General features: G+C 41.3%; 1 protein-coding gene across 1 annotated transcript in view; it reads left to right on the top strand.

Annotated features, from left to right (window-relative positions):
* The window catches only part of USH2A (usherin), a gene marked incomplete at both ends in the record, with an annotated part of 645,989 nt that overhangs the window by 188,350 nt on the left and 433,951 nt on the right, over positions 1-23,688 (top strand). Inside the window, one exon of the mRNA XM_080923960.1 lies at positions 2,552-2,773. Coding sequence (XP_080780086.1) covers positions 2,552-2,773 — 222 coding nt within the window. The remainder of the gene's footprint in view (positions 1-2,551; positions 2,774-23,688) is intronic.

Below are 23,688 nucleotides of genomic sequence, written 5' to 3'. Positions count from 1 at the left end.
TATACACACAGATACACATATGCACACATACACACATACACATATACACACACACATATATATAAACATACATACACACATATACAAATATACACATACACACATACATATATAAACATACATATGCACATACACATATACACACACACACACATACCAAACACATAAATGACATGCATGTGAGTGAACACATACAAACAGTGAAATTATAAAAAAAAAAAAAATGTGTTAATTGTTCTTCTCCTTGCACTGTAGAGCTCAAAACTAAAATAATGACTGACCTTCTTGCCCACCTCAGCCTGTAACCAAGCATAAGTGGCCAGAGAAAATTATGAAGGGGAGATGCATCTCCAAACTCAAGCTGGGTGCAGAGAGTTTCAGGCTGGTTTATCTCATTATTTTGTTTTGGATTATTAGGATGGCAAATGAAAACATTCCACTTAGCTATGCTTTGGCAGAGAGTACCAAGAGAATCCATGCATATAAAACTCACACATGTGAGAGATCACACAGATTCCTACAGCAGAAGATGAAAACAGTTGCTAATTTTCTATTTAAGTCAATGAACTTTTCGCTCTGTTCCATCTCAGAGTCAAATAGGACGGTAGCTGGCTGCTTCTCTATAGAATGTTGGCCAGCACCTCAAGATAACTCAGAATATTTCTTTTGATGCATTCAAGGTGAATTTCCTGATGTACTTTAAGGAGTTCAACTCTCGACCTTACATCACTATGTTTCTTGTAACAGGAGATTTGTTTTCCTGAACGATGTTGTGTTAATAGAAGTAGAAATTAAAAGTCTACAAACATAGTTTGGGTTCTTGGTCAGAAACCCTTTGACATAGTTGTATTCATTCCTTTCTTCTCTTTCTCATTCACCCTACATGCTCAGAGTAGGAATGAGTGTTTTCCTTCAAACAACTGCTTAAAGCAAAAAGAAATGATCAGGTCTGGCCATGGCAGCCAAGTCTTTTCATTCCAGCACTCAGGAGGCAGAGGCAGGAGGATTGCTGTGAGTTCCAGGACAGCTTGTTCTACATAGCAAGTTCCAGACCAGGAGGAATGATATAGATAAACCCCACCCCAAACAAAGAAGATGTCAGCCTTCACTTTCAGTAACTCAGCTGTTAGTCAGATGTTCCTTTCAGTGAGGTACATAGACAATCTTAAATCACTGCTTACTCGTAGAATCTCTTAGCAGCTTGAAGAAACTGCCACTATCCGGGATCTATGAATGTTTCAGGTCTCACTGCCCTTATCAGGCCCCCCTGCGTGATTACTGAGACAAGTCTTGTGTCATGTTGGTGGCATAGTGAACTCAGGTCTGGATGTGTTCCAGCTACTATACAGTAGGTAGAACCCACTGTACCTGCACCAGCACATGTAAGGTGCTATACTTCAGTTGTTCTGCTTGGCTTTCAGAGTGGTGCCTGCTTGTCTGTCTGCTTTAATTTCTATCAGTTCTAAGTATAGGATAAAAACATCAGGAAATTTCACATGAAAATGGCTGTCTTACCTAAGGAGGGAGGGTAAGAAGGAGGGAAAGAGAGAGAGAGAGAGAGAGAGAGAGAGAGAGAGAGAGACAGAGAGACAGAGAGACAGAGACACAGACACAGAGACAGAGACACAGACACAGACACAGAGACAGAGACACAGAGACAGAGACAGACAGAGAGAGTCAGGGAGACAGACAGAGAGACAAAGAAACAGACAGAGACGGGGGGGGGAAGAGAAATTAAGCATACAAAGATGGTCTTCACTGTATCCCAGGAAGGAAGTACACACTGATATCATTTCAAATACATCAAAACATAAAACAGACTAAGCACAGAGTTGGGAGGTAGAGTGTTTGCTTGCCTCGCATGCTAGACCGTCTTGATTAAACTCCAAGTGTGGTAGAAATAAAACAATACAATGAAATAAACATTGGTCAACATAAAATCATTAATCCTACATTAGCAACTGGTTTGAAGGACATACTGGGGGCAAGTCAACCATACCCTGCTCCTAGAGGGCACCACTCCGTCTCATTCCCCTTGCCCATGCTCCATATTTCTGCCACCTGGTCAGTACCAGGTCAGTACAGATCAGGACAAAAAGTTCTACCTTAGTTAGCATCACTTCTTCTGGGCTGGCCACAGTTCAAGGAGGTTCAGCAGTTTCCAAAAAAGTCAGTTTTCATTCTTCCAGAAACACCCAGAAAAAGAGCCAGACAATAGCTATTGAAGTCAACAGGTTTATAAACAGCGAAACAGGGTACTTATAGTATCTATAATATCCGTTTATATATAAACAAAAAATAAAATATATTTATATATAATATAAATAAAATACAAATTATTTCTAAGGGAAAGCCTTCATCAATTTATGTGTTTTGAATTAAGAATTTGTTGGTCATTTAAATTTTATTTAGTTGCCTTCCAGATCAACTTTCCATCCTATTTTAAATTCATACAACTATGTAGACACCTACGACCACAGTTGACTTTTAAGTGTGATGTGCACAAGGGCATTTCTACCTTTGTCATTCTGTGTCCTTTTGTGTCCTTCAGCTCCTGCTCAGCTAAGGGCTCCCATGGTGACAGGGGTCAACAGCACTACAATCCATGTCAGGTGGCTTCCTCCTGCAGAAGTCAATGGCCCACCTCCTTTGTACCATCTAGAAAGGAGGCAGTCCTTTCTCGCCACTGCCACGGCTGCTGTGACAAAGGGGACCCGCTTCGTGGGAGACGGTTACTGCAGATTTCCCAGAACAGCTTACCCAGATTTTATAGGTAAGTGTATTTGACACTTTTATTTGAGAAGTGCTACGCCCCAAGGTGTTGTCTATTATTTTGATATCTCTTTACAATGAATTTTTTATGGTAGCTATTTATAGAAATATGAACTCAGCCTTTTTATATCACTAGCCTGATTGTGTCAACACATCACGCCTTTAGGATTGTTTGGGGAGCAGAGAGGAGACAAGGGAGGAAGAAAAGAGGGAGAGCCAGTCTCATTGGATCAAAGCGTGTCCTCGGGCAGCCTCCGTTGCTGTGTAATGCAGTATGTTACACTGTTTTCGAGGGTGTTGGGAAATGTCTCATGCCTACTGAGAATGCATGTGGTCACCAAAGCTTATGGAAAGACTCAGAAGAAACAAATTCACCCTTACTTGTGAATTCCGATTACATCAGGTGTCTGAGGACTGTTCTATTTCCACCTTCATAGTTGAGTCCACAACGACTGGGAAACTAGTCTTGGGGAAGCCAAACTCTCCAGGCAGGCACTATGGCAAAGCGAAGGAGGTTCCTGGTGCCGGCACAGAGTTTAGAAGTGTTTCAAAGCTTGAAGTGAACTTTGAAGGCAGTTACTGGAAACAGGAAAATCAATACAAATAATCCACGGGTAAAAGAGAAGTTCTTAGTCACTGTTCTATTACTGTGAAGAAACACCATGACCAAGACCACACATAAAAGAAAACATTTGATTGAGGGCTTGCTTAAAATTTCAGTCTTCATCATGGCAGAAAGCATGGTAGCACACAGCAAGATATGGTGCTGGGGAAGGAGCTACATCCTGACCCTCAGACAATAGAAAGGGGGAGAGAGAGAGAGAGAGAGAGAGAGAGAGAGAGAGACAGAGAGACAGAGAGACAGAGAGACAGAGAGAGAGAGACAGAGAGAGAGAGAGAGAGACAGACAGAGACAGACAGAGAGACAGAGACAGAGACAGAGACAGACAGACTGACTGGCTGACAGACAGACAGAGAAACAAGGAGACAGACAGGAAGGAAGAAAGGAAAGAAAGACAAGAAGAAAGAAAGAAAGAAAGACAGAAAGGCAGAAAGATAAACAGACAGAAAGGCGGAAAGATAGAAAGACAGAGAGAATAGGCCTGTCCTAGGCTTTTGATACTTCAACACCACCCCCTCACTAGAGACACACCTCCCCCAACAAGGTCACACCTCCCTTGCCTGATAGCTTATCAGCTGGCGACTAAGCAGGCAAGTATAAGACCATATGGTGGCCAATATCATTCAAACTGCCGTAATAAGTCTGTGAAACATTTTAAATATTTCCCGTGGCTTGGGTTCCTGGACTTACTTTTTCTGGAACAGTTTAGAAGACCATTTGTTTCTATGGACTTTACTTTCTGACATCACTATTCTAGTATACTCCAGAAACTATGGGATGCGTGTCCACACTTCACTTTATAAAATAAATGAATAAATCCAAGGAGGTTGGAGAGATGGCTCTGTGGGTAACACTTTTCCCATGTGAGCGTGAGGACCTGAATTCAGATCTCTAGCATGCAAGTTAAAGCCACATGTGGTAATGCATGACTATAAGGCCAGTGTTCCTCTGGCATGGTGGGAGGTGGCAACAGGAAAACCAGGAAACTTCATGCCAGTTAGCCTAGCCTGTGTAGGTGTGAACAACATGATACCCTTTCTCAAAGAGGTCAGCAACTTATGAGGACTCATACTGAAAGTTGTCCTATGATCTCCACACTTTATTATGGCTCAAGTGCCCACCTTTACATACACACACACACACACACACACACACACACACACACACACACACACACAGTAAAATAAACACACAAAGTGTAAGCTTTATATTATTAGATAAACTCAGATATTTAATATGTGAGAAAATTTATTTAAATGCCATATTATGTAAATATTATATAAATAAACTCCTACATAATGCTGAAATGGAATTTGACCTGAAAAAGCAAATGCCACTGCCTTGAATTTTACCTACAGAAATAAACAGTTGGCTTCTGAGCGAGACTGGTTGCCGATGTACGCTTGTCGTAAATCATGATTACCTGTTAGCTGCGATATATTGAGATTAATGTATGCTTAACTATTTTCCACACACACCAAAACCATCATAATTAAAAATTAAATCAAAGTTCCTGAACTTCTGCTTAAATATTTTTTTTTCATAATTGGGAAACTACAGAGTAGGTTGTGAGAGGAACTCTCAGCTGGTGGACTCTCTCAGATGGAAAGAGAAGCTGTGTCCCTGGTTGAACATTTGGCTAGGGATAAATTTCTTTCAGGAAACAGCGCGCTGCCTCCATTCGGCTGGGTCTGGCTGCTCTAAGTATGTCAGATTGGATTTGCAGGCCAGCCAACAGACAGGTTTTTGATGGGATCGCCTACTGCTGCTGCACTGAAAGACAGAGTAGCCTGTCCATTCCTAATAAATTTAGTCATCCCTGCTGTCTCCCTCACTGGCCTCATCCTCTGAGGTGGAAGGGCCAGGGGCAGATGCAGCCTCTGGGAACATTTCCAAATTCCACTTTAAAAATCTTAAGCCATAAACACTGGCCTCACTGAGCAAGATCCTTCTGTCTGCTGCATAGTCTCTAGCTGCACTGAGAGAATGCTTGGGATGCACATCCCAGTCTGCAGAGGAACTGCTCTCCAGAGCACTGGCGATTCTCCTGAGAAAAAGAAGGGACAGTTTGATGTTACTTAAAACATGTTTTAACATCAAGACAGACAGACAGACAGAGAGATAAAGATAGATGAGAAATAGATAGATAGATAGATAGATAGATAGATAGATAGATAGATAGATAGATAGATAGATAGATAAACAGATAGATAGATAGATAGATAGATAGATAGATAGGTAGGTAGGTAGGTAGGTAGGTAGGTAGGTAGATGATAGGTAGATAGACTTTTTAAATGCCATGTGTATTTGTGTGTCTAAGTGTGAGTATGTGTGTGCTGGTGCCCACAGAGATAAGAATAGAATCAGATTCCCTAGATCTGAAATTATAGGCAATTGGGATCCCCACCCCTATTTCGGTGCTGCGAATTGAACTATAGTTCCCTGTAAGAGTAGCAAATGCTTTTAACTACTTAGCTGTTTCTACAGCCCTCCTTTATAATTCATAAAACAACTGGTATAATTAGTGTGATCCTTTGGAATAACGACCAGGTTTGGTTAAATGATTTTATTATTTTATTAAGATGGGTCATTTATCTACATTTATGCATTTATCCAGTTAGAGAGTTAGAACAGGTTTTCAAAGCTATGTTTGTGAATGGAAAGGAGAACATGCAGGAGCAATGCATGCTTGCGTGTGTGTGTATGTGCATATGTGCATGCTCACGTGTGGGTATGTATGTTGTACATGGTATATATGACCAGGTGTGTTATTTGTTTGGCACCACATCTTCTCCTTCAGACAGGGCTTCTCACTGACCTTGAACTTAGCAAATAGACCAGTCAGATTGTCCAGGGCATTCCCATAGACCTCCCAGGCACTAGGATTGCAGTATGTGCCACCCTGCCTAGCTTTTTTTTTAACTTGTGAGCTTTATATTTCAAACTCAATATCAAGCAGTCTTGACCCAAGCTGTCTCCTTAGCCCCTCAAAACCAACTTTCCAGCATTCTTTAAACATCTACCTTCCCTAAAAAGAGAGAGCTAAGTGTAGTCAGTATTACTCCCATCTTTTATTTAGTTCTTCCTGTGCCCTATATAAGGACTCCACCCTCATGAGGGATGAGAAGATGGAGCTATACTTGTGGCTTGTCCAAGTTACTAGTACTAGTGAAGTCAAGTCTGGACCAGGCACTGATTCTGACTGAACCAAGGAGGCTGGGGCTTGTTTACACTACAAAAGGGGATTTCTGAAGACTATTCCTCCCAAGTTAGGGAATGAGAAATAAGATAAAGAAATGCATCTGAGAAGGAGCGAATACTGCCACATGTTTGGATTCATGTTTTAGTTACTTTATTGATTATGAACTAAATTCCAGAAGATTTGCTTGCTTGCTTATTTATCTGTCATGTTTCCAAGGACATCTTAAGGTATTAGATGGCTGGAAATTAGTTCCATGGAGCTACAGCTAGGCTGCTGGGTGGGACAGGAATATCAGCTCATACTTGTCTATATATTTTGCAGAACTCATGTAACCTGTCCTATCTAATGGACAGACCCCAGTGAGCCCTAATATAACCTATCCACTACAAGTTCCTAACTTCAAGACAAACCAAGATAAACCTTATTTTTAGCTCTTCTCATCAAATCTAAAATGCTCACTGAAATATTTCCCAAAACATGGAGAGCAATGAAGTTAACCATAAGGCAAATATCTAGTGATGTGTGCTTTTATAGGTTTATCAGGGGGGAGAAATGGTCTTCTCTGCCCCATTAGTGATGGGTTGTGTAATTATGCTCATAATATATTCCAGGCTCAGGAAGAGTCTTTAAGTCTCAATACAAAACTTTCACTGCAGTGAAGAAAATGTGAATCTCCTATACATATTCTCCTTCAATTTTATATCTGACAACATGAAAACAAAGCACCCAAACACATTCCAAATGCTGTTTAATATTGCACATTATTAAGATCAGGATTATGAATTCTACCTTTGAGCAAAATAATGAACCTGATTAAGCTTTGTTCTTTAAGACATGCGTGTATTGTTTTGTCTTCTGATACACAGGCGTTTTCAAGACTCTAATCCTTAGGTTGAATCTATTATAGAATCAGTCCTTTGTATCACAGTATAAATTCATGACCATGAATTATCTTCTCATGTCTTTATGAATAGAAGTGAGGACTTTGGGAACAGAGGAACAGTACTTACTATATATCTATGTTGCTTTATTTGTTAGCTAAGCGCATTTGGATAAACCTACTCTTTTCTGTGTCTCTGTCTTCTTGTCTTCATATTTGACATAAGGACACTGTAGTGGTTACTTGTAGGTTGGAGAGGAGGGATGAAAGGAGGTAGTCTAGCAGATAAACTGTGCACCGGGCCAACACACATGCTGCTCAGCTCGCTTTAAACACTGGTTGCAAGCTACCACACCATTAATAATATTCATGTGCCTACTAAAAGTGGGAGCTGTTCTGAGTAAGAATTTTCTGTAATATTGATCAATGGATGCTCTATTAATCCTTCATTCATTCTCATTGATACAAGATATGTTTGGCTGGGTGTTATATCTGGGATAATTTATATGGAAATTTTAATACTAAAATACAATGCTTGATTTTGCTACTGATGGTAGCTTCCTATCTTTGTGAATATGGAAGCTAAACAGACCTAATGAATCTTGAAGTTCGTGTGGATCTAGTAGATCTTGTAAAAACTAAGTGGGTTTAATATAGGGTGGGGGGAACTACTGAGATTAAGGTCAAACATTCCCCATCAACTAAATAGAGGTCTGTATCAGATGTTAACATTCTGAGTTCCTTGAGCTCCAATTCTGTGACTGTAAAATATTTATGTAGTGCCGCCCTCAAATTCAAATTTGTGTTATCACCACAGAATCAAGTTCTCTAAACTCAGGCAAGTATTTTTTAAATAAATTTATTTAATTTAAAATTCATTTCACTTGTACCTGTGTATGCTTGAGTGTTAACATACATGGACCATGTCTGTGCAGGAGCCAGTGGTCAGAAGAGGGCGTGGGAAGGAGTCCCTAGCTATGGAGTTACAGGTGACTATACAGGAGAGCCACTATATAGGTGCTGGGAACCAAGCAGCTGTCTCTGTGAGAAGAGTAAACACAGCCACGGAGAGATCTCACCCAGTTAAATCTCAGGAATTTTAAGTCATCTCTTGTGTTTGGGTTCTCCCATGGAGTATGGAGCTTAAAATTCATATCTCTGAAAACTGTGATATGGAGAGACCAAGCATATCACCATAGGATGAATATCTTGTGCTCGAAGGGGTTATATAAAAAATAGCAAATTAAAATCTATATTATGATGTTAGAATTAGACAACCATACGGGTACTTTGAAGCAATGTCCTCTGCTTGCATATAGCCAACCACACTGTCTCTATCCAGACCAGCCTCCTCCCCCTTGTCCAACTCCAATGGGATATCTTCACTGCTGGGCACAGACAGAAAAAATAATCATGTTCATGTGAAGTATTTCTTCCCTAGGAATGCAGAGCGAATCTATCTGACTTACACAAACAAGTTTGTCCTTTTCATGAGAAGGTAAAAATCTGAAATCCCCTTAAAGGTGATCCACCCTCCCTGTTACTTCTCCCTGTTGATAAATCAATTCATGACCATTTGACGGAAGGTTTGACTGCTGTAGTATCCGGATGCCAATCACTCCAGCCTTTTAAACTCCCTCCACTGCTGACCCTGCCCAGGAAGCAGCGCCTGCCTCTGGGGAGATCTTTGTAGTAGCCGCCAGGGAGATGTGTGCACACATGCTTCTGTGTGTAATTCCATTTTATTTGTCTTTGGGAGAAATGCGATCACTGGCGCTGAGTACCCTGCAGCTGACACCCTCTCCTTTCCTCACAGTGCTCAAGGACACTAAATGATTGTCATTCATGTTGGTCTCATGCACTTATCTTCCCCAAAGTACCTAAGCTAAGATGCTGCAGGACATAAAATACAAGGAATTAGCAAGTACAGAAAGAGGAACACACCACATCCCAAATCAATAGTCCTTTAAAGGCATGCATTCTATATCTTCTACTGTATGTGTTTTATGCCTTATTATTATTTTTGGTGATTGAGGTATTTAAGTACTTCATTAAAACTAATCTGATTGTAAGCAGAGGGAAAACATAAGTTGGGCGACCTTCTTCAGATAGACTAATTAGGAAAAAGCACAGTGATTCTGACCTTCAACACCCTCCATGTCCTTCTATTAGTTTCCCTTATAGTAGAACCACAAAATTTAGCAAGAAATAAGAGAAAATGAAGTAAAAGTGACTTAAGTTTTTCCGTAATAGATGCCAGTTACAAATTTTGCTTAAACTTTGGTATTTGACATCGGCATTCATTGTTGGGAAACAAATCTGGGGTCTTCTTAGGAGCCTCGAAGATGGATAAACAAGAAGAGTGACAGAACAGAGGAAGGAAGAGCATGTAGCAGGAGAGCCTGGGAGCAATAGGGCCATCAGGATGCTGATAGCAGGCAAATGCTGGGTGACAGCTTCAGAGGAGATGAGTGCAGCTGGGTGAGTTCCTCTATTAGCCTGTGATGCACCGGTCCATGTGCTCATGTCAGAATAGCAGAAGTCAGACTGTGCTGTCGTAACTGGGCATCTCAGGAGCAACCTTTCCCATGATCACCTTTGCTATAGGAAAGGGGTCTAAAGAGATGCTCAGAAAATGCTTTGGGCATCGCACTCATGGCATGATGAGGCAAGGGAGGGCCATTTCTGTGGTTCACCAAACTCATCACAGAGGCTGATTTATGAAGATCTTTTTATCCTATTGTCCTTTGTTTGAAAGGATGATTTTAAAAGTTGAGGTTTTATTTCAGTGGTAGTTATAGTGAGTGACTAGCAAGAGCAAGTTCTGGAGTTTAGGTCTCAGTACAGTATATATATATATATATATATATATATATATATATATATATATATATATATATATATATACAATTACGCACACACATACACACACACACATATACCACACACATACATACACACCACATACACACATACACTCACACGCACACACATACACCACACATACTACACACATACAAAGTACTCATGCTCTCACACACACACTCAAACACACTCACAAACACACACACACACACACACACACACACACACACACACCACACATCACACACACTCATGCTCTCACACACACACACTCACAAACGCACACACTCATATACACACACACTCACATGCACACACACATTTTTATTTTCCTAAGGCCAAATGTTCCAGTCCTGTCAGGAAGGAGTAGTATTTTCACTGTACTGAGCTCTTGGTTCTCTGCAAACTCTATGAATCGGCTCACAGAATATGCCTGTTGCATCTCTCATCAGTAAGCAGATACGTTGTTTCTTGATATATAAACTGTACAAATGTCACCCATGCTCATGTCACACTCATGAACACATACTCGGCTACGGTTAAGCTATGTAGTGACTTTTCAAAGGATGGGTGGTTGATGTTTTGAAATGTGGTGACATAATGTGCCCCCCCCCCGCCCAGGTACCAGCCATATAACTAGTCTAGTATAAAATGAAATTTATTAAGGGGCATGAGTAGGGGGTTGAGACAAGAATTCGGGAAAGAAAGAAGACAGAGAGGGACATAGAGAGGAGAAAGACAGAGAAGTGAAGAGGCTGGCCTGGAACTCGTGCAAGGAGAGAGGGATATGGATGAGGGAAGACAGAGAGGGAAGGAAAGAGCGACCAGAAAGAGAAGCCAGAGAGAAAGAAAGGGAGGCCAAGCAGTATTTCTATAGCAAGCCATACTTACTGGCTATTTCTAGGTAACAGAGCCTAGAAGAAATGCTAACAGTGGTCATTCTGGTGTCTTCCCAATACTGCACTGCTCTTAAATATTGACATACCGTAAGAGCATTGTGTATTCATATAGCACAGGTTAATTGTTTTTCTGTTTTCATCCTGTAAGGATAAATAGAGAGTGGGACTTGCAGCAGAAATGAAAAATAATGCTTGCTACAGTCATGGAAGCCTTCCCTTTTATTTGACATGTTTCATGTTTTACATGTGTTACGTGTTTTACACGTCCTTCAAATAATTAACTGCAAATATCTAAGGCATCATACTCACTTTTATATTAGATATCCATATTAGGACAAAGTTTCTTTCTTATTATTTAGAACAGATTCTGAATCACATGACAAGCAAGAGGCTCTACATTTTCAAAATGATTCCAGTGTCCTGGGGGAGATGTTTCAGGAGACCATGTGCAAACAGTTCTAAGTGAGTGTGGAAGTGTTAAATAAAATAATGCAGATAATATGTAAGGCATATCTATTGAAGGGGCTGCAAATGTGGCCCTGTTCCTTTGTTAGTGCACTCAAAATGGAAGTTCAGTTACTCCCATCCTCTTGACTAAGGAATGGTCTACTCTCAGTCTTTGGTGTGAAGTGCAGCTTCAAAGGAAAAGCACTGTGGACTCTGGAGGTGGAGAGGACAGAGCCCCAGCTCAAACACACTGATGTCCATCCACGACACCCTTTCAGTGTGGACCCACTCATTTGTTTCCATAGGGACACCTCCTGGACATATGGGGTCCCTGGGAAATCTGTTTGACTGACTTAATTACCACTGTAGTGTGTAGTTTTAAAAGCTTTTTGCTTAGCTACTAACTCCATCCTAGCTTCCCTTTTGTTAACAGGCCTTCAGCTCTGAGTGATGACCTCACTACCAGCTCCTTGAATCTGTGGATAGAAGACATACACACACACACACACACACACACACATACACAATTAATTCCTTTACAATTTGCCTTCTTGGCAAAGTTGCTGGGTGCAGATATCTCTCCTCTGGAAGATTGTGCCCTAACCAATTTATTATTCTGTCTCTCCACTTGCCCTAAACTTCAGTGGCTAGTCCCACTTAACCCCCACCAAACATCCTCGGCCACCCACCTGTATAGGAGGCCACAGATCCAAGCACTGCCCCCCACCAGGACCTCACATGATTGCTGCAATCTTCTCTTTCAAAGCAAGGCCAAAAAGACCTCTCTCCTTCCTTGAATCTACTTTTTCATCTTGGGACCCTGAAGTCCCACATGTACCTTCTGAATTGTCCCTTAGCCTTCTTTACTGACAAATCAAGAACCAGTTTGGGAACAGGACTTTTAACATCTGAACCTCCTGTCTTAGTTAGGGTTTTATTACTGTGAGCAGACACCACGACCACTGCAAGTTTTATAAAGGACCACATTTAATTGGGGCTGGCTTACAGGTTCAGAGGTTTGGTTCATTATCATCAAGGTGGGAGCATGGCAGCATCCAGGCCGGCATGGGGCAGGGAGAGGTGAGAGTTCTATATCCTCATCCAAAGGAAATCAAAATCGGACTCAGCATACTCAGGCAACAAAGAGGAAGGTCTCCAAGCCTACCCCCACAATGACACACTTCCTCCAACAAGGCCATACCTTCTAATTGTGCCACTCCCTTGGCCAAGCATATGCAACCATCACTCCTCCCCTTATAGACCCTGAGTTTAATGTGGTCAGGAGTCTGAAAACAATAGCTGATTTGTCCTCAGTGTCTGTTCTTTGCTTTCTCTGTAAATGTTTCTTCCTTAGCACTTAGAACTTTTGTTTTAAGTGGAGGCCCAGAGCTGACCAGTTTGTGTCTCCCTGGGAAGTCTCTCTCACAAGTAGGCCATTTGCCAACTGATCATCTTTCTTCTTCACATTTGTTTATCACCCTGTAAAATATCCCTGGTTCTACACAAGCTCTTGCCTCTTATCTATCAGCCTCTTCTCTCTACCCACATTTTGCTTTCCCATCCAGCTCTCTGGTCATCGTTGGGCTCAGCTGTTTTGCCTAAGTGTATTCCATTCTCTAGGATTCTCAGGTCTAGGGACATACTGCTGTTCTTAACTGTCACTGGTCACTTACTGCTTGAAAGCCCATCTCTGAAGTGGAAATTTAAGAGTTCTTTGGAAAGTCATTTGGAAGGTGTTTTGCCTGGGCAAACATGTGAAGGAATGTTTCTAGCTAAATTGCTACTTATCATTAAAGTGCTACCTTTAGTGTCCCCCTAAAAATTTTCCCAGCAGCCCTCACCTTTCTCCCACATCAAGTCCTGGTTATTTATATTTTTTATGTACTTTTGTAGGAATTAAAATTTTTCTCTCCCTTATCTCATACCACACTCTACTGAAATGTGAGCTCTGTTTTTCATAGACTGAAATTACAACTGTCTTCTGAGAGTTCAAAGCTCTTACACGGTGTAAAATTATACACCAGATGCCTAAAAATGCTCATTGACTAAAGAATTGACTGAGAGATGGCAAACAAATAATATATATGCAGCATTGCTTAGCTAGAATGCAATGTATTGTTCATTAGAACATGGTATATACTTTAAAGGCCATATTACTGGATGCACTGATAATATAGAGTGATAATTCTATTGGCTTGATTTCTTTTGGCTTTACATGTAGAAGTAGGCATATGAAAACCGGGTAGTACCCATGACAAAGTAAGACTACTAAGGAGATCTAATTAGTGGTGAGCTGCAGCTGTTAACATAGTGTGAGATCAGTGAATGTTGTCTGTTCCACCACTGTTAGTCATCTGTTCCTAGTAGGTGGATTGTCACACATCTCTTAGGTTATAATCTCGGCTTATCAAATTCCAAGGCTAATGAATATTTGACATGTTTGCCCTTACAAATCATTAAGGGTTTTTGCAATAGATTTAAGATGACAATTGTAATAAACATATACAGAACAATAAAATTCACATTTAATCTTGAAAGTGGTTTATAAACAACAATGATCAATGCTATGGATGGATTTGAGGTGTCTTGCTGATTGAAACTACTTCAAGGGCATTGGGGGTATTGACTCTCACAGTCTGGTGGAGAAGGCAGGGTTGACAGGTGTTCGTGTTTCTGTGTCAGACTCCCCAAGGGTAATACTTTCTGTCCTCATGAAACGATCACTTAAGTCTGCTTTCCAGGTCTGAATCTATTTTTCCATGTGGACCATAGATTATCAACAGGTGTCAACATAGAAGCCCATCCACTGGAAGACAGTCCACACCTGGGGGTTGGTTAGAACAATCTACAGACATTTAATGTTATGTATTATTTTCCTTCTTTCCTGGAGGCTCACATGCCCTGTGTCTCAGTCTTCCATCTACTAGCTTGGTTTCAGTCTGAATATTCTTGTAACCATAACTCCAACTTCTTTTCCACTGCTCCTAAGCATTTTTCTTAAAATGCACAACTCCATCACTATGTTCATTTTTTCAACCTGCTCATTACTCATTGACCTACAATGTTAAGAAATGTTCTTCTTTGCTTTCTTGAAGATTGTTGATCATTTTCCAAATGGTAAACACAAAAATATCTTTACCATATACAGTAAATGTCATTAGGATAACCATGCCCACTTATAGAATTGAGTGAGGTCACCATGTTCTCTTGGTGAACAATATAGAGACATCATATCCTCTTAGGAAATAGGATAAGGCACTGTGCCCTCTTAGAAAACATAATAGGGTCACCATGTCCTCTGGAAGAACAGGATAAAGTCACCATATCCTATGGAGAACAGGATAGGACCACCATTTCCTCTTAGGAAACAGGATAGTGCTACCATGTCCTCTTGTGGAAAATGATAGGGCCACCATGTCCTCTTGGTGAACAGGAATAAATGTAATAATTCCAACAGGTATATCCTTCTATTTTCTGCAACCTGTATTTTAAGCCTCTGCTTTGCCTTTTATTTCATTCAGTCCATATATAGCTCTCCTCCAATTTCACCCCATTAACTAGACACCGAGATTAGTGGTATAAGCAGGATTTTTGAACAAAGCAAATATAGTCCCCAATGCAAAGAATTTAAAGTATTGCAGTAAGATCATTCATTGAACACAGAAACCATGGCAAATAATTCTTCTATCTTGCTATGAAACATACCAGAAATCCCCTGACAAGAAAAATTGGTTGAAAATGATTGATTATATGGACATTATCAAGGCTGGACTGGTGGTAGAAGCTGATAATCTTGGCAACCTGGGAAGCTGGGACAGAAGACACATAGTTGAGGGCCATTGATGCAAAAATGCAAGCAGAGGACTAGACTGAATAATCTAGTTATGCCCTAAATCACAGAGGGGCTGGGCATATAATAAGCATCCCATTCGTGTCCATCATAATCAAGGTCTGGTGTTTTGTTCCCAGCATACACATATGTGCTGGCAGGCACACACACATAAAGCACGCATACAAAAAGTACACACACACATACACAACACACACATACACAACACACACACACACACACACACACACACACACACACTGGCATGTACATGCACACACACAGTGCAAGAGAAAGAAAGAGAAAAAGAAAAGACAAAATTGAGGGGTTTTAAAATTTAAAAAATGAACATTATTAATGTAAGATTCACCTTCACGGTAACATAATTACACAAATGTCAGAAAACTTGAGTCTATAAACACCATGCAAATAGATGTTGGAATAGTGAATGGGAGCAGGAGCTATGATGGGACATCCAGGCCTGAGTCTCACAGAGTCCCACCTCTTTCTCTTGGAGAACTTAGAACCCCAGGGCACTCCCTCCAGGCCTGTGGCTCCAAAGGAGGATCTCACAGTCACACAGAGAAATGAGACTGTTTGGGTACCAATCACTACCTAGGAGGATGCTGGCAGTCTGGAGACAATGATTGGTGAGGGGTGAAGAAGGAATCTAGGAAAGGAAAAGAGATATCCAAAGAAGAGAGAGAAGAGATGCTCACCATATGGCAGTGTACAGCCGAGGCTGGTTTGTTGGTTTTTTGAGTGAGAAAAAAAATAAAGATAACAATAATGATACAAAGAAAGAGGAAGAAGAGGAAGAAGAAGAAGGCAACTGATGTTGATTAAAAATGAAATGAGCTTTATCGAGAAACTGAAGGAAAAATTATCTAATGAACGTGAACAATACTACCAGATCTACCAAGAAAACATCTCCAGCTGTTTTTCTCAAAACTGTTTAAGAAAATGAAAGAATTTGCCTCCACAAAAGGATGTGCACAGTATTTTATAACACATCCCTTCACCTGTGAACCATTCAGAGGGCCATCAGTGGTTAGCTCACAAAGGGAATTCAGTCACACAGGGCAGTAGTAGGCAATGTGAAGGGGCGGACTGTTGAGAACAGTATTGTTGACTCTAAATTCCTGTGCAGAGGAGAGAAAGCCAAAGAGGACAGGGCTGCTAACTGCACTCACACAGGTTTTAAAGGGCAGGGCTATTTAGGTGGCACAAAGGGGCAGCCTGAGGCTGAAGCAAATGCTCTATACTGATGGAGGTAATAGCATTATGGGTATATCAGTCCCCTAGAACAGACTGAATTATATCCTCTGAGTTGATGTATTTCACACAGGCTGTACCCAAATAAAATTGGTAAACAAAGTTCCCCAGTTTATGTTCAGTCTTCCAAATTTCACTTAAACAAATTAATATCTAATAGAGTACAAATGTGAGAAAAAAATGGCTTTCATTAAGCTAGGCTGACATGTTGTACAGCTTCTGCTTTTAATGATTGATTCTTGTGTGTGTGTTGTGTGTGTGTGTGTGTGTGTGTGTGTGTGTGTGTGTGTGTGTGTGTGATTCCATGTGCAAGTGAAAGGCATTGAGTGTCTCTAGGACTTCCCAGTAATCCTTCTGACATAAGGACCTCATGTTTCCTTGGCTGTGCTAGAAGCTGGAAGGGCCCATCATCCTGTTCTTTCCTCCCTTCAGAGAAGGGGTTAGAAGACCATGTTGATTGCCTGGCTTGTTTCACAGGGGCTGATATCCAACCACCATTCTGATATCTAGACTCCAGAGCTCCCAACCGCTAGCCATCACTCTAGTCCATACCACGTACAGTATCACTAGATGGGCTCACTTTTTCTCTGCAGAATAGTTTTCCTTTTGACTTCATTCACAGCCAGGCCCATTTTTCATAATCAAAAAATGACCATAGTTTGTATATTACCAGGTATTTCTCTTAAGAAAGAATTTTGCTTAAGGAGGGTGTGCTCACTTGGACACACTGCTGACCAATTCTGGCCTTGACGACCCTGGCAACTCTTTAGTGCATTTTTCATAGCTCCCATAATTGGAATTAACATGCAATGCTATTCATTTTAAGTGTGAGAAAAAAGAGTTTGTTGAAAACTGTTTTTTTCTGCATACTTACAAATTTGGCCATCGCAAAGCAAAAATGTAAAGAAATATAATTAAGGGTCAGAGAATCAATTTGACACTCGGGGAAGGTGTGTGGCACAGAGGTAGTTGGCAACAGCCTCCACCTCTCTGTGCGTTTTCCTTGTTTATTTCATAAATTCCTGCAAATTAGGGCTCTAATTTCCAGAGCTGTTAATGCCTCATTAAAAACTGCAGCACATTTCCTCTTTTCCTGTTCCTTTATTCCTTCTATCTAACATGCAACATTATCTCTGTTATGTAGCTGTCTGTATGGTGATGCGTTTAGGAAGATGACAAGAAACAACTTGTAAAAACTCTTAGAACTCTGTATCTTCAGAAAGGACAGGACACCTCGAGTTGTTCCGACTAGTGATCTTCCCGGTGACACTTATTTTGGCTGTTGGCGTCAGTGTCTCTTGATGCTGCCTGCTCTGCTGCACAAATGTGTCACTGAGATGGAAAAGGCTGGCACTATGCACACACAGACCCTGTCAGTATCAAGTTCATGACTCGTTGACCACTTTAAAAAGAATTTTTATTTGCTTTTTTTTTTAATATGTGTCTGTGTGCGCATGTATACAAGTACCCAAAAAGGCCAGAGAATGGAGGTGGATCCCCAGGAGTTAGACGTGCAGGCAATTATAAAATCTGCCTGATGTGAAACCTGGAAGCCAGGCTTCTGCCCTCTGAAAGTGTGTGTTCTTAATTGCTGCACTGTCTTCAGCCAAAGGGCAGACCTCTTCCAGCCACTGAAACGTGCTGCTCTTTTTCTGCTCCAATCAAAACCAACAACCAGCAAGGGCAATTCTTTAAATCTTTGAACAGATTTGGACATGACTGTGAAGAATACCGTGTGAAAAATAAAGGGGCTGGGAAGGTGGTTAAGCACTAGCTGCCCATGCCTGATGACATGAGTTCAGTCCCCAGAACCCACATTCAAAGCTACATGGAGAGGCACACATGCATAATCCCTGCACTCACATGGAGAAATGGCAGAAACACCAGCTAGTCTGAAATCCTTAGCAATGAAAGAAACTCTCCCTCAGTAAGGTGGAAGGTGAGAATAGAATCTCAAACATTTTTCTTTACCCTCCTCACACTCACATGCTTAAGTGTACACACACACATGTATGCATGTGTATGTATGTACACATGTGCTTGTATGTGCTTACATGTATGAATTTGTGTGTGCCTCTGTGCTTGTGTGTGCATGCATGTGTGTGTACATGTGGACTATGTGTGTGTGTGCATACATGTGAGTGTGCCCACATGTGTGTGTACTTATTTGTGTGCATGTGTGTATCCATATACATGAGTGTATATGCATGTGTGTATGTGTACCTGAGTGCACATGTGTATGTGTGTCTGGACTGTGTGTGGATGGTAGGTTTGTGTGTTCAAATGCTACAGCTCACACACAGAAGTCAAAAGCCAGCACTGGGCTGGTTTGCCCTTCTGTGTGGTGTGAGGTAGGCTCTCATGGCTTCCCTTTGGACTTTGAGCTTGTAGAAACCCTCCTGCCTCTTCCTTTCATCCCTCTTAGGAACACTAGGATGACAGGTGCGCTCTTGCCTTCAGCTCTTCATCAGGTTCTGAGGATTCAAAGTTGGGTCTCACACTGGGGTGGGCCGGGCTGAACCCACTGAGCCATCTCTGCAATGCAGATCACACAGATCTCTGCTATAATAAGGGGCTTTTGAAATGCTTTCATTTGTAGCTATAGTACTCTCTGGCCACTCTGTTTTTTCTCATGCACCCAGCATTTTTGAAATAGTTCCAAAAGTGCTGCAAGTGAAAAAGGTTAGTATGTTAATTTTACTTCTACCTGTCCTCTCCTTGGTAGCTATCCTTTATCCCAGTTAACATCTGAGAAAAAGTCAGGAGAGTGATGCCTTTTAGCAGAAGGCAGAAGAAAGGGGAGTGCTGCCCTGTGTTTTATTAGCAGAATTGTCAAGAAGAAGATAAACAAGGCGATTATTAGGCTCCACTTGGCAATCTTAGCTCTCGATAGGAGAACCGTGACCCATTTGGGAAGTTACGCTATTAAAACCTAGACAGATGGGGCAGAGGCATCAAAGGAGAGTAACAAAAAATGATGAAGGGCCTTGAAAATGGGGCCTGGAAGAAAAGGCTGAGAGGCCCACGGCCACTCAATCTTGAGGAAAGAACACAGAGCAGTGCTCGATGCCTATTTCTACCTCATAAAGAGGCACAGTGCGGAAGAGAGGGGCTGATTGTTCTCATTATTCAGCAAGATGCCAAAGATGCAGGGAGTCTGAAGCATGCAGAGATAAATATGGGTTAAACACTTGATAAAAGTACGTAATTTTATACTTAAGAATTGTATGACTGTAGACAAAAAAAAAAAAAAAAAAAAAAAAAAAAAACAAATCATTGTCCTAGGGCCGAAATCAAACCAAATCTAATGTAGGAATCTTGAATACCTGGGGTCTCAACGCAGGGCTTTCAATGAAAACAGCACACATGTTCATAAAATACTAAAGCATTTCCTAATGCTCTTACTTGGGTGCAATTTAAGGTCTCTGGACATTTCTAGGAGGGTTAGTGGGGTCACCTCCAAGAAGCAAGTAGGATTTCAGAGAGCTGGGTCCTATGGCTTTCCCTCTCTTCTTTTTTCTTTTACTTATCACTTTGTTGATTTTGTCCTGAGTAGGTAAACCCTGGAGTGAGTGTCTCAGAACATGACAAGACAGCTTAGAACACAGCCTATCAAATTGTCAACTGCCATCTCCCCTCCACATCTAACCATTTGTTTGGTTGTGATCTGCCTTTCATTGTGCTGGTCTGTTGGTTGGTTGTTCCCTGATGTTTAGTTGGTTGGGGTTCTTGCCTTGTCTGTTAAGTCCTCTGGCTTTTAACGTATCAAATATAACCCACGTGTGTCCTTCATCCTAATTACCCAAGATCAGCATCAGGTAATTTATATCCTAGCAACCAATGGGTAATTTTTGTTTACATAAAGGAACAAGATAAAGCATTAGAAGTGTATCTGTTGTGCCTGTACCCATTGGTTGTCTGTGGCTGTAGACAATTATGGAGAAAATGTAACAGTTCCTGTGCTGGGTTTTCATAGAACATCTCCAGAGTTTCTTCCATGGGCGTGATATACTGAGACCCCTTTCTTATTAAACTCAATGGTGGCCTCATTTCTGTGTCACCTGTATACATTCACATTGCTCTTCAGTAGTAAAACAACAACAACAACAAAACCCCACATCATATCTTCTGGATCACTCCAAGGTTCCAATGAGAGACCCAGTGAGAACATAGAGTGCCTTGTCTTACTCCCAGGATCTAAACCAAGCCTGTTCACTTTGAGTGGTGGAAAAGCTAGGGTCACTTCTGGTCTGTTTCTTTATTCAAGAATTCTTTTCTTGGTTAAGGTTATGCCCAAAGGTGGTGGTGGTGCTCGGGCTCCATCCTTTACTTCATGGCTGGGAGGAAAATATAGTTTGACCTAACAGGAGCTCCAGGCATGATCATTCACCGAATCATCTTGCCAAAGAACCTGGCAGTTTTGCATGATAACATCTAAACTACAATTCTTGAGCTTGAAGGTTGATTGTCACAGAAATAGAAAGTTGACTAATATATTGTGTCTGAGATGTGAGCAGGACCTTGGAAGTGCTCTCAGCTAATGATTTGAACATCCTCCTTGGCCTGAGTGTTATACTTTTAAATATACAACAAATCCCAGGACATAGTATTATAGATCCTAAAACTACAACCTAGTAGAGAATTCCCAGACTACCATTACAAATTTGTTGCATAGAAAGAACTGTTGCCCTAGAGAAGATGTTACATAATGCTTCAATATTATCAAGAGAAACCATTTGGCTGTCTGTTGGGAATGTGTGGAGTCTGAGGACACTTGCTAGCCTCCATGAGCCAGCCAAAACTAGGATTTTTTTAAAGTGGTACAGGAGTCAGACTGGTTGCAAAGGGCTCTGTGGATGCAAGGCCCACAAGGGAACAGGGAAGTTTGCTGGAAATGGCAGCCTCTCTTGGCTTCTGGTATTGCTCAGAAGGATGCCAGCCTCCCCTGTGGAGCCGATGATCCCCAGCAGTGTTCTCATAGGAGGACTGCAGCAGGGTGGCTTCTTGGGAGGCTGTAGAATAGCTTAATGGCCCCCTATGCCTAATGGCAATAGGGAAACTCACTTCTCTGTTTGTTCATTGGTTTGGTTTGGCTTTTTCTTTCTGAGATGACATTGCAGGTTCCAATGGTCATAATCTTAATTAGAGCTGAGACAGTTGCATAATAAGCTCACATCTTAGTTTTCAGCACATCAAAGAAAAGCATTGACTTGCTAAATCCCAAGGGCTGGTGGAAAAGGAGAACTATAATTTGAGTAAATGGGTTCTCTGCCCCCATTTTTTTAAATAAAGTCACTTACACAGTTTAAACTGTCAAGAAGTAAATCTCCAACTGAAGCAACTCTATATCCTCAGCGTGGGAACCACACATATGCCGTGGCTGATGGAACGTCTGGTAGGGAAGCAGATCCAGCCCCAGGAGAAACTTGGAGCAGGTTCTGCCTTCAGCAGCAGAAAGATCAGCTCAGTGCCCCAGCTTTGCAGAGCCCCTAGCTCTGCTGTCCTCCTGTGGATGTTTGTGCCTCTCCCTGTGGCTGTCACACAAGGACAGCTCTTCTATCTGACTACTCAAGACAGTAACATTTTTCTCTTAAGCACAAAGATGACTTGTCTGTGTGTCATCCCTTCAACCCACTGATGGAGACAGAAGACCAGTCTGACAGATGTCACTTTGGTGCTCTGTCACTGTCTGTAGCATGTTTCTAAGACTTTCCTGGTCTCACCAGGACTGGAGATTTCCTTTCAGAACTCAAAATAGAAAGCCAAGTTGCAACTGTGGGAAAGAGGGCTTTGGTCTGTCAGTCTATGTGATGTCTGCACTCATGGCCTCAAACATGGGTGGAAGTTTCAGCCATCTTTGGACAAGTGTTTATTGACAATGAAGTGCTGGGTGCCTGTGCTAAATCTGAATGCTTTGGTATCTATCTGATGACATTACTTTGGATGGTAGTAGTTCATTTAAAATGTAGGAACCAGATGAAAGGAAAGGGTGACTGGAGGAAGGGAAGAAGATATGAGGAGAATTGCCTGCTCACCCTTTATCTGAGCTCCCTTCCTCCTGCTTCTGAGCACCCAGTGTTAGCCTAGCTTACCATGATGGACTGCATTCTGTTTAAAGCAAGTCCTTCCCTCCTAAAGTTGTTATTGTGACTGTGAGAAACAACTAATTCAGACACCTAAAATTCAACATGCAGTCCACAGCCATACAAAGTCTAGGAGGTATGCTATCCCTCCAAAGTCATTAACCATCATTTGGAAATATTTATCCAGCAGGTATTTTGTATCAGACACAATATGTAACATAGGAGAACCCAGCTATACAAAGCCTCTGTTTTTGTAGCGAACTTATTCCAGGGATTCTTAGAAGGGAAGTCGAAATCCAGCTACTAATTCACTTACTAAAATAAAAAATATGTTCTTTAAAATTAGCATAAAATGATCCATCTCAAATATCATATTAAGGAAGTCCTATTGTCTCTGATCATATGGGATAAGGGCTAAAGCTGACTCTACTGTCTTTTTCTGCACACATAAGGAATACCCTGTTTGAAGAAGGCTTGTGTTGAATTTTTCATAAAAATCAGTTAATTACATTCTAATTAATTGTGTGTGTTGTGTTTATTTAAACCAAGGTTTTCATGTGGATTTTGCTTGCCACTGAAAGGAAAATCAGTCCCACGAATGCTCTGAAGAATAATTGTAAGCTGCGGTGAAGGCGCAACAAAGACGCAGTTGAGTTGAGATGAGCTGCTGGGGCTGGGAGGAGGCAGGAGCAGGGCAGGAGATGGAAAGATTGATGTTTATGCAAATCAGAACTTGGGGAAAGTACTGAGCATCGGGATCATGTTGCTGAGGATGTGGTTGATGGATTTTGAATTCACTGAACTGAATCTGTTT

The sequence above is a fragment of the Micromys minutus genome (assembly GCF_963924665.1).
Source record: "Micromys minutus genome assembly, chromosome: 1".
NCBI classification, from domain to species: Eukaryota; Metazoa; Chordata; class Mammalia; order Rodentia; family Muridae; genus Micromys; species Micromys minutus.
Note: the sequence above shows the minus strand (reverse complement) of the source record. Positions and strands in the feature narration are given on the sequence as shown.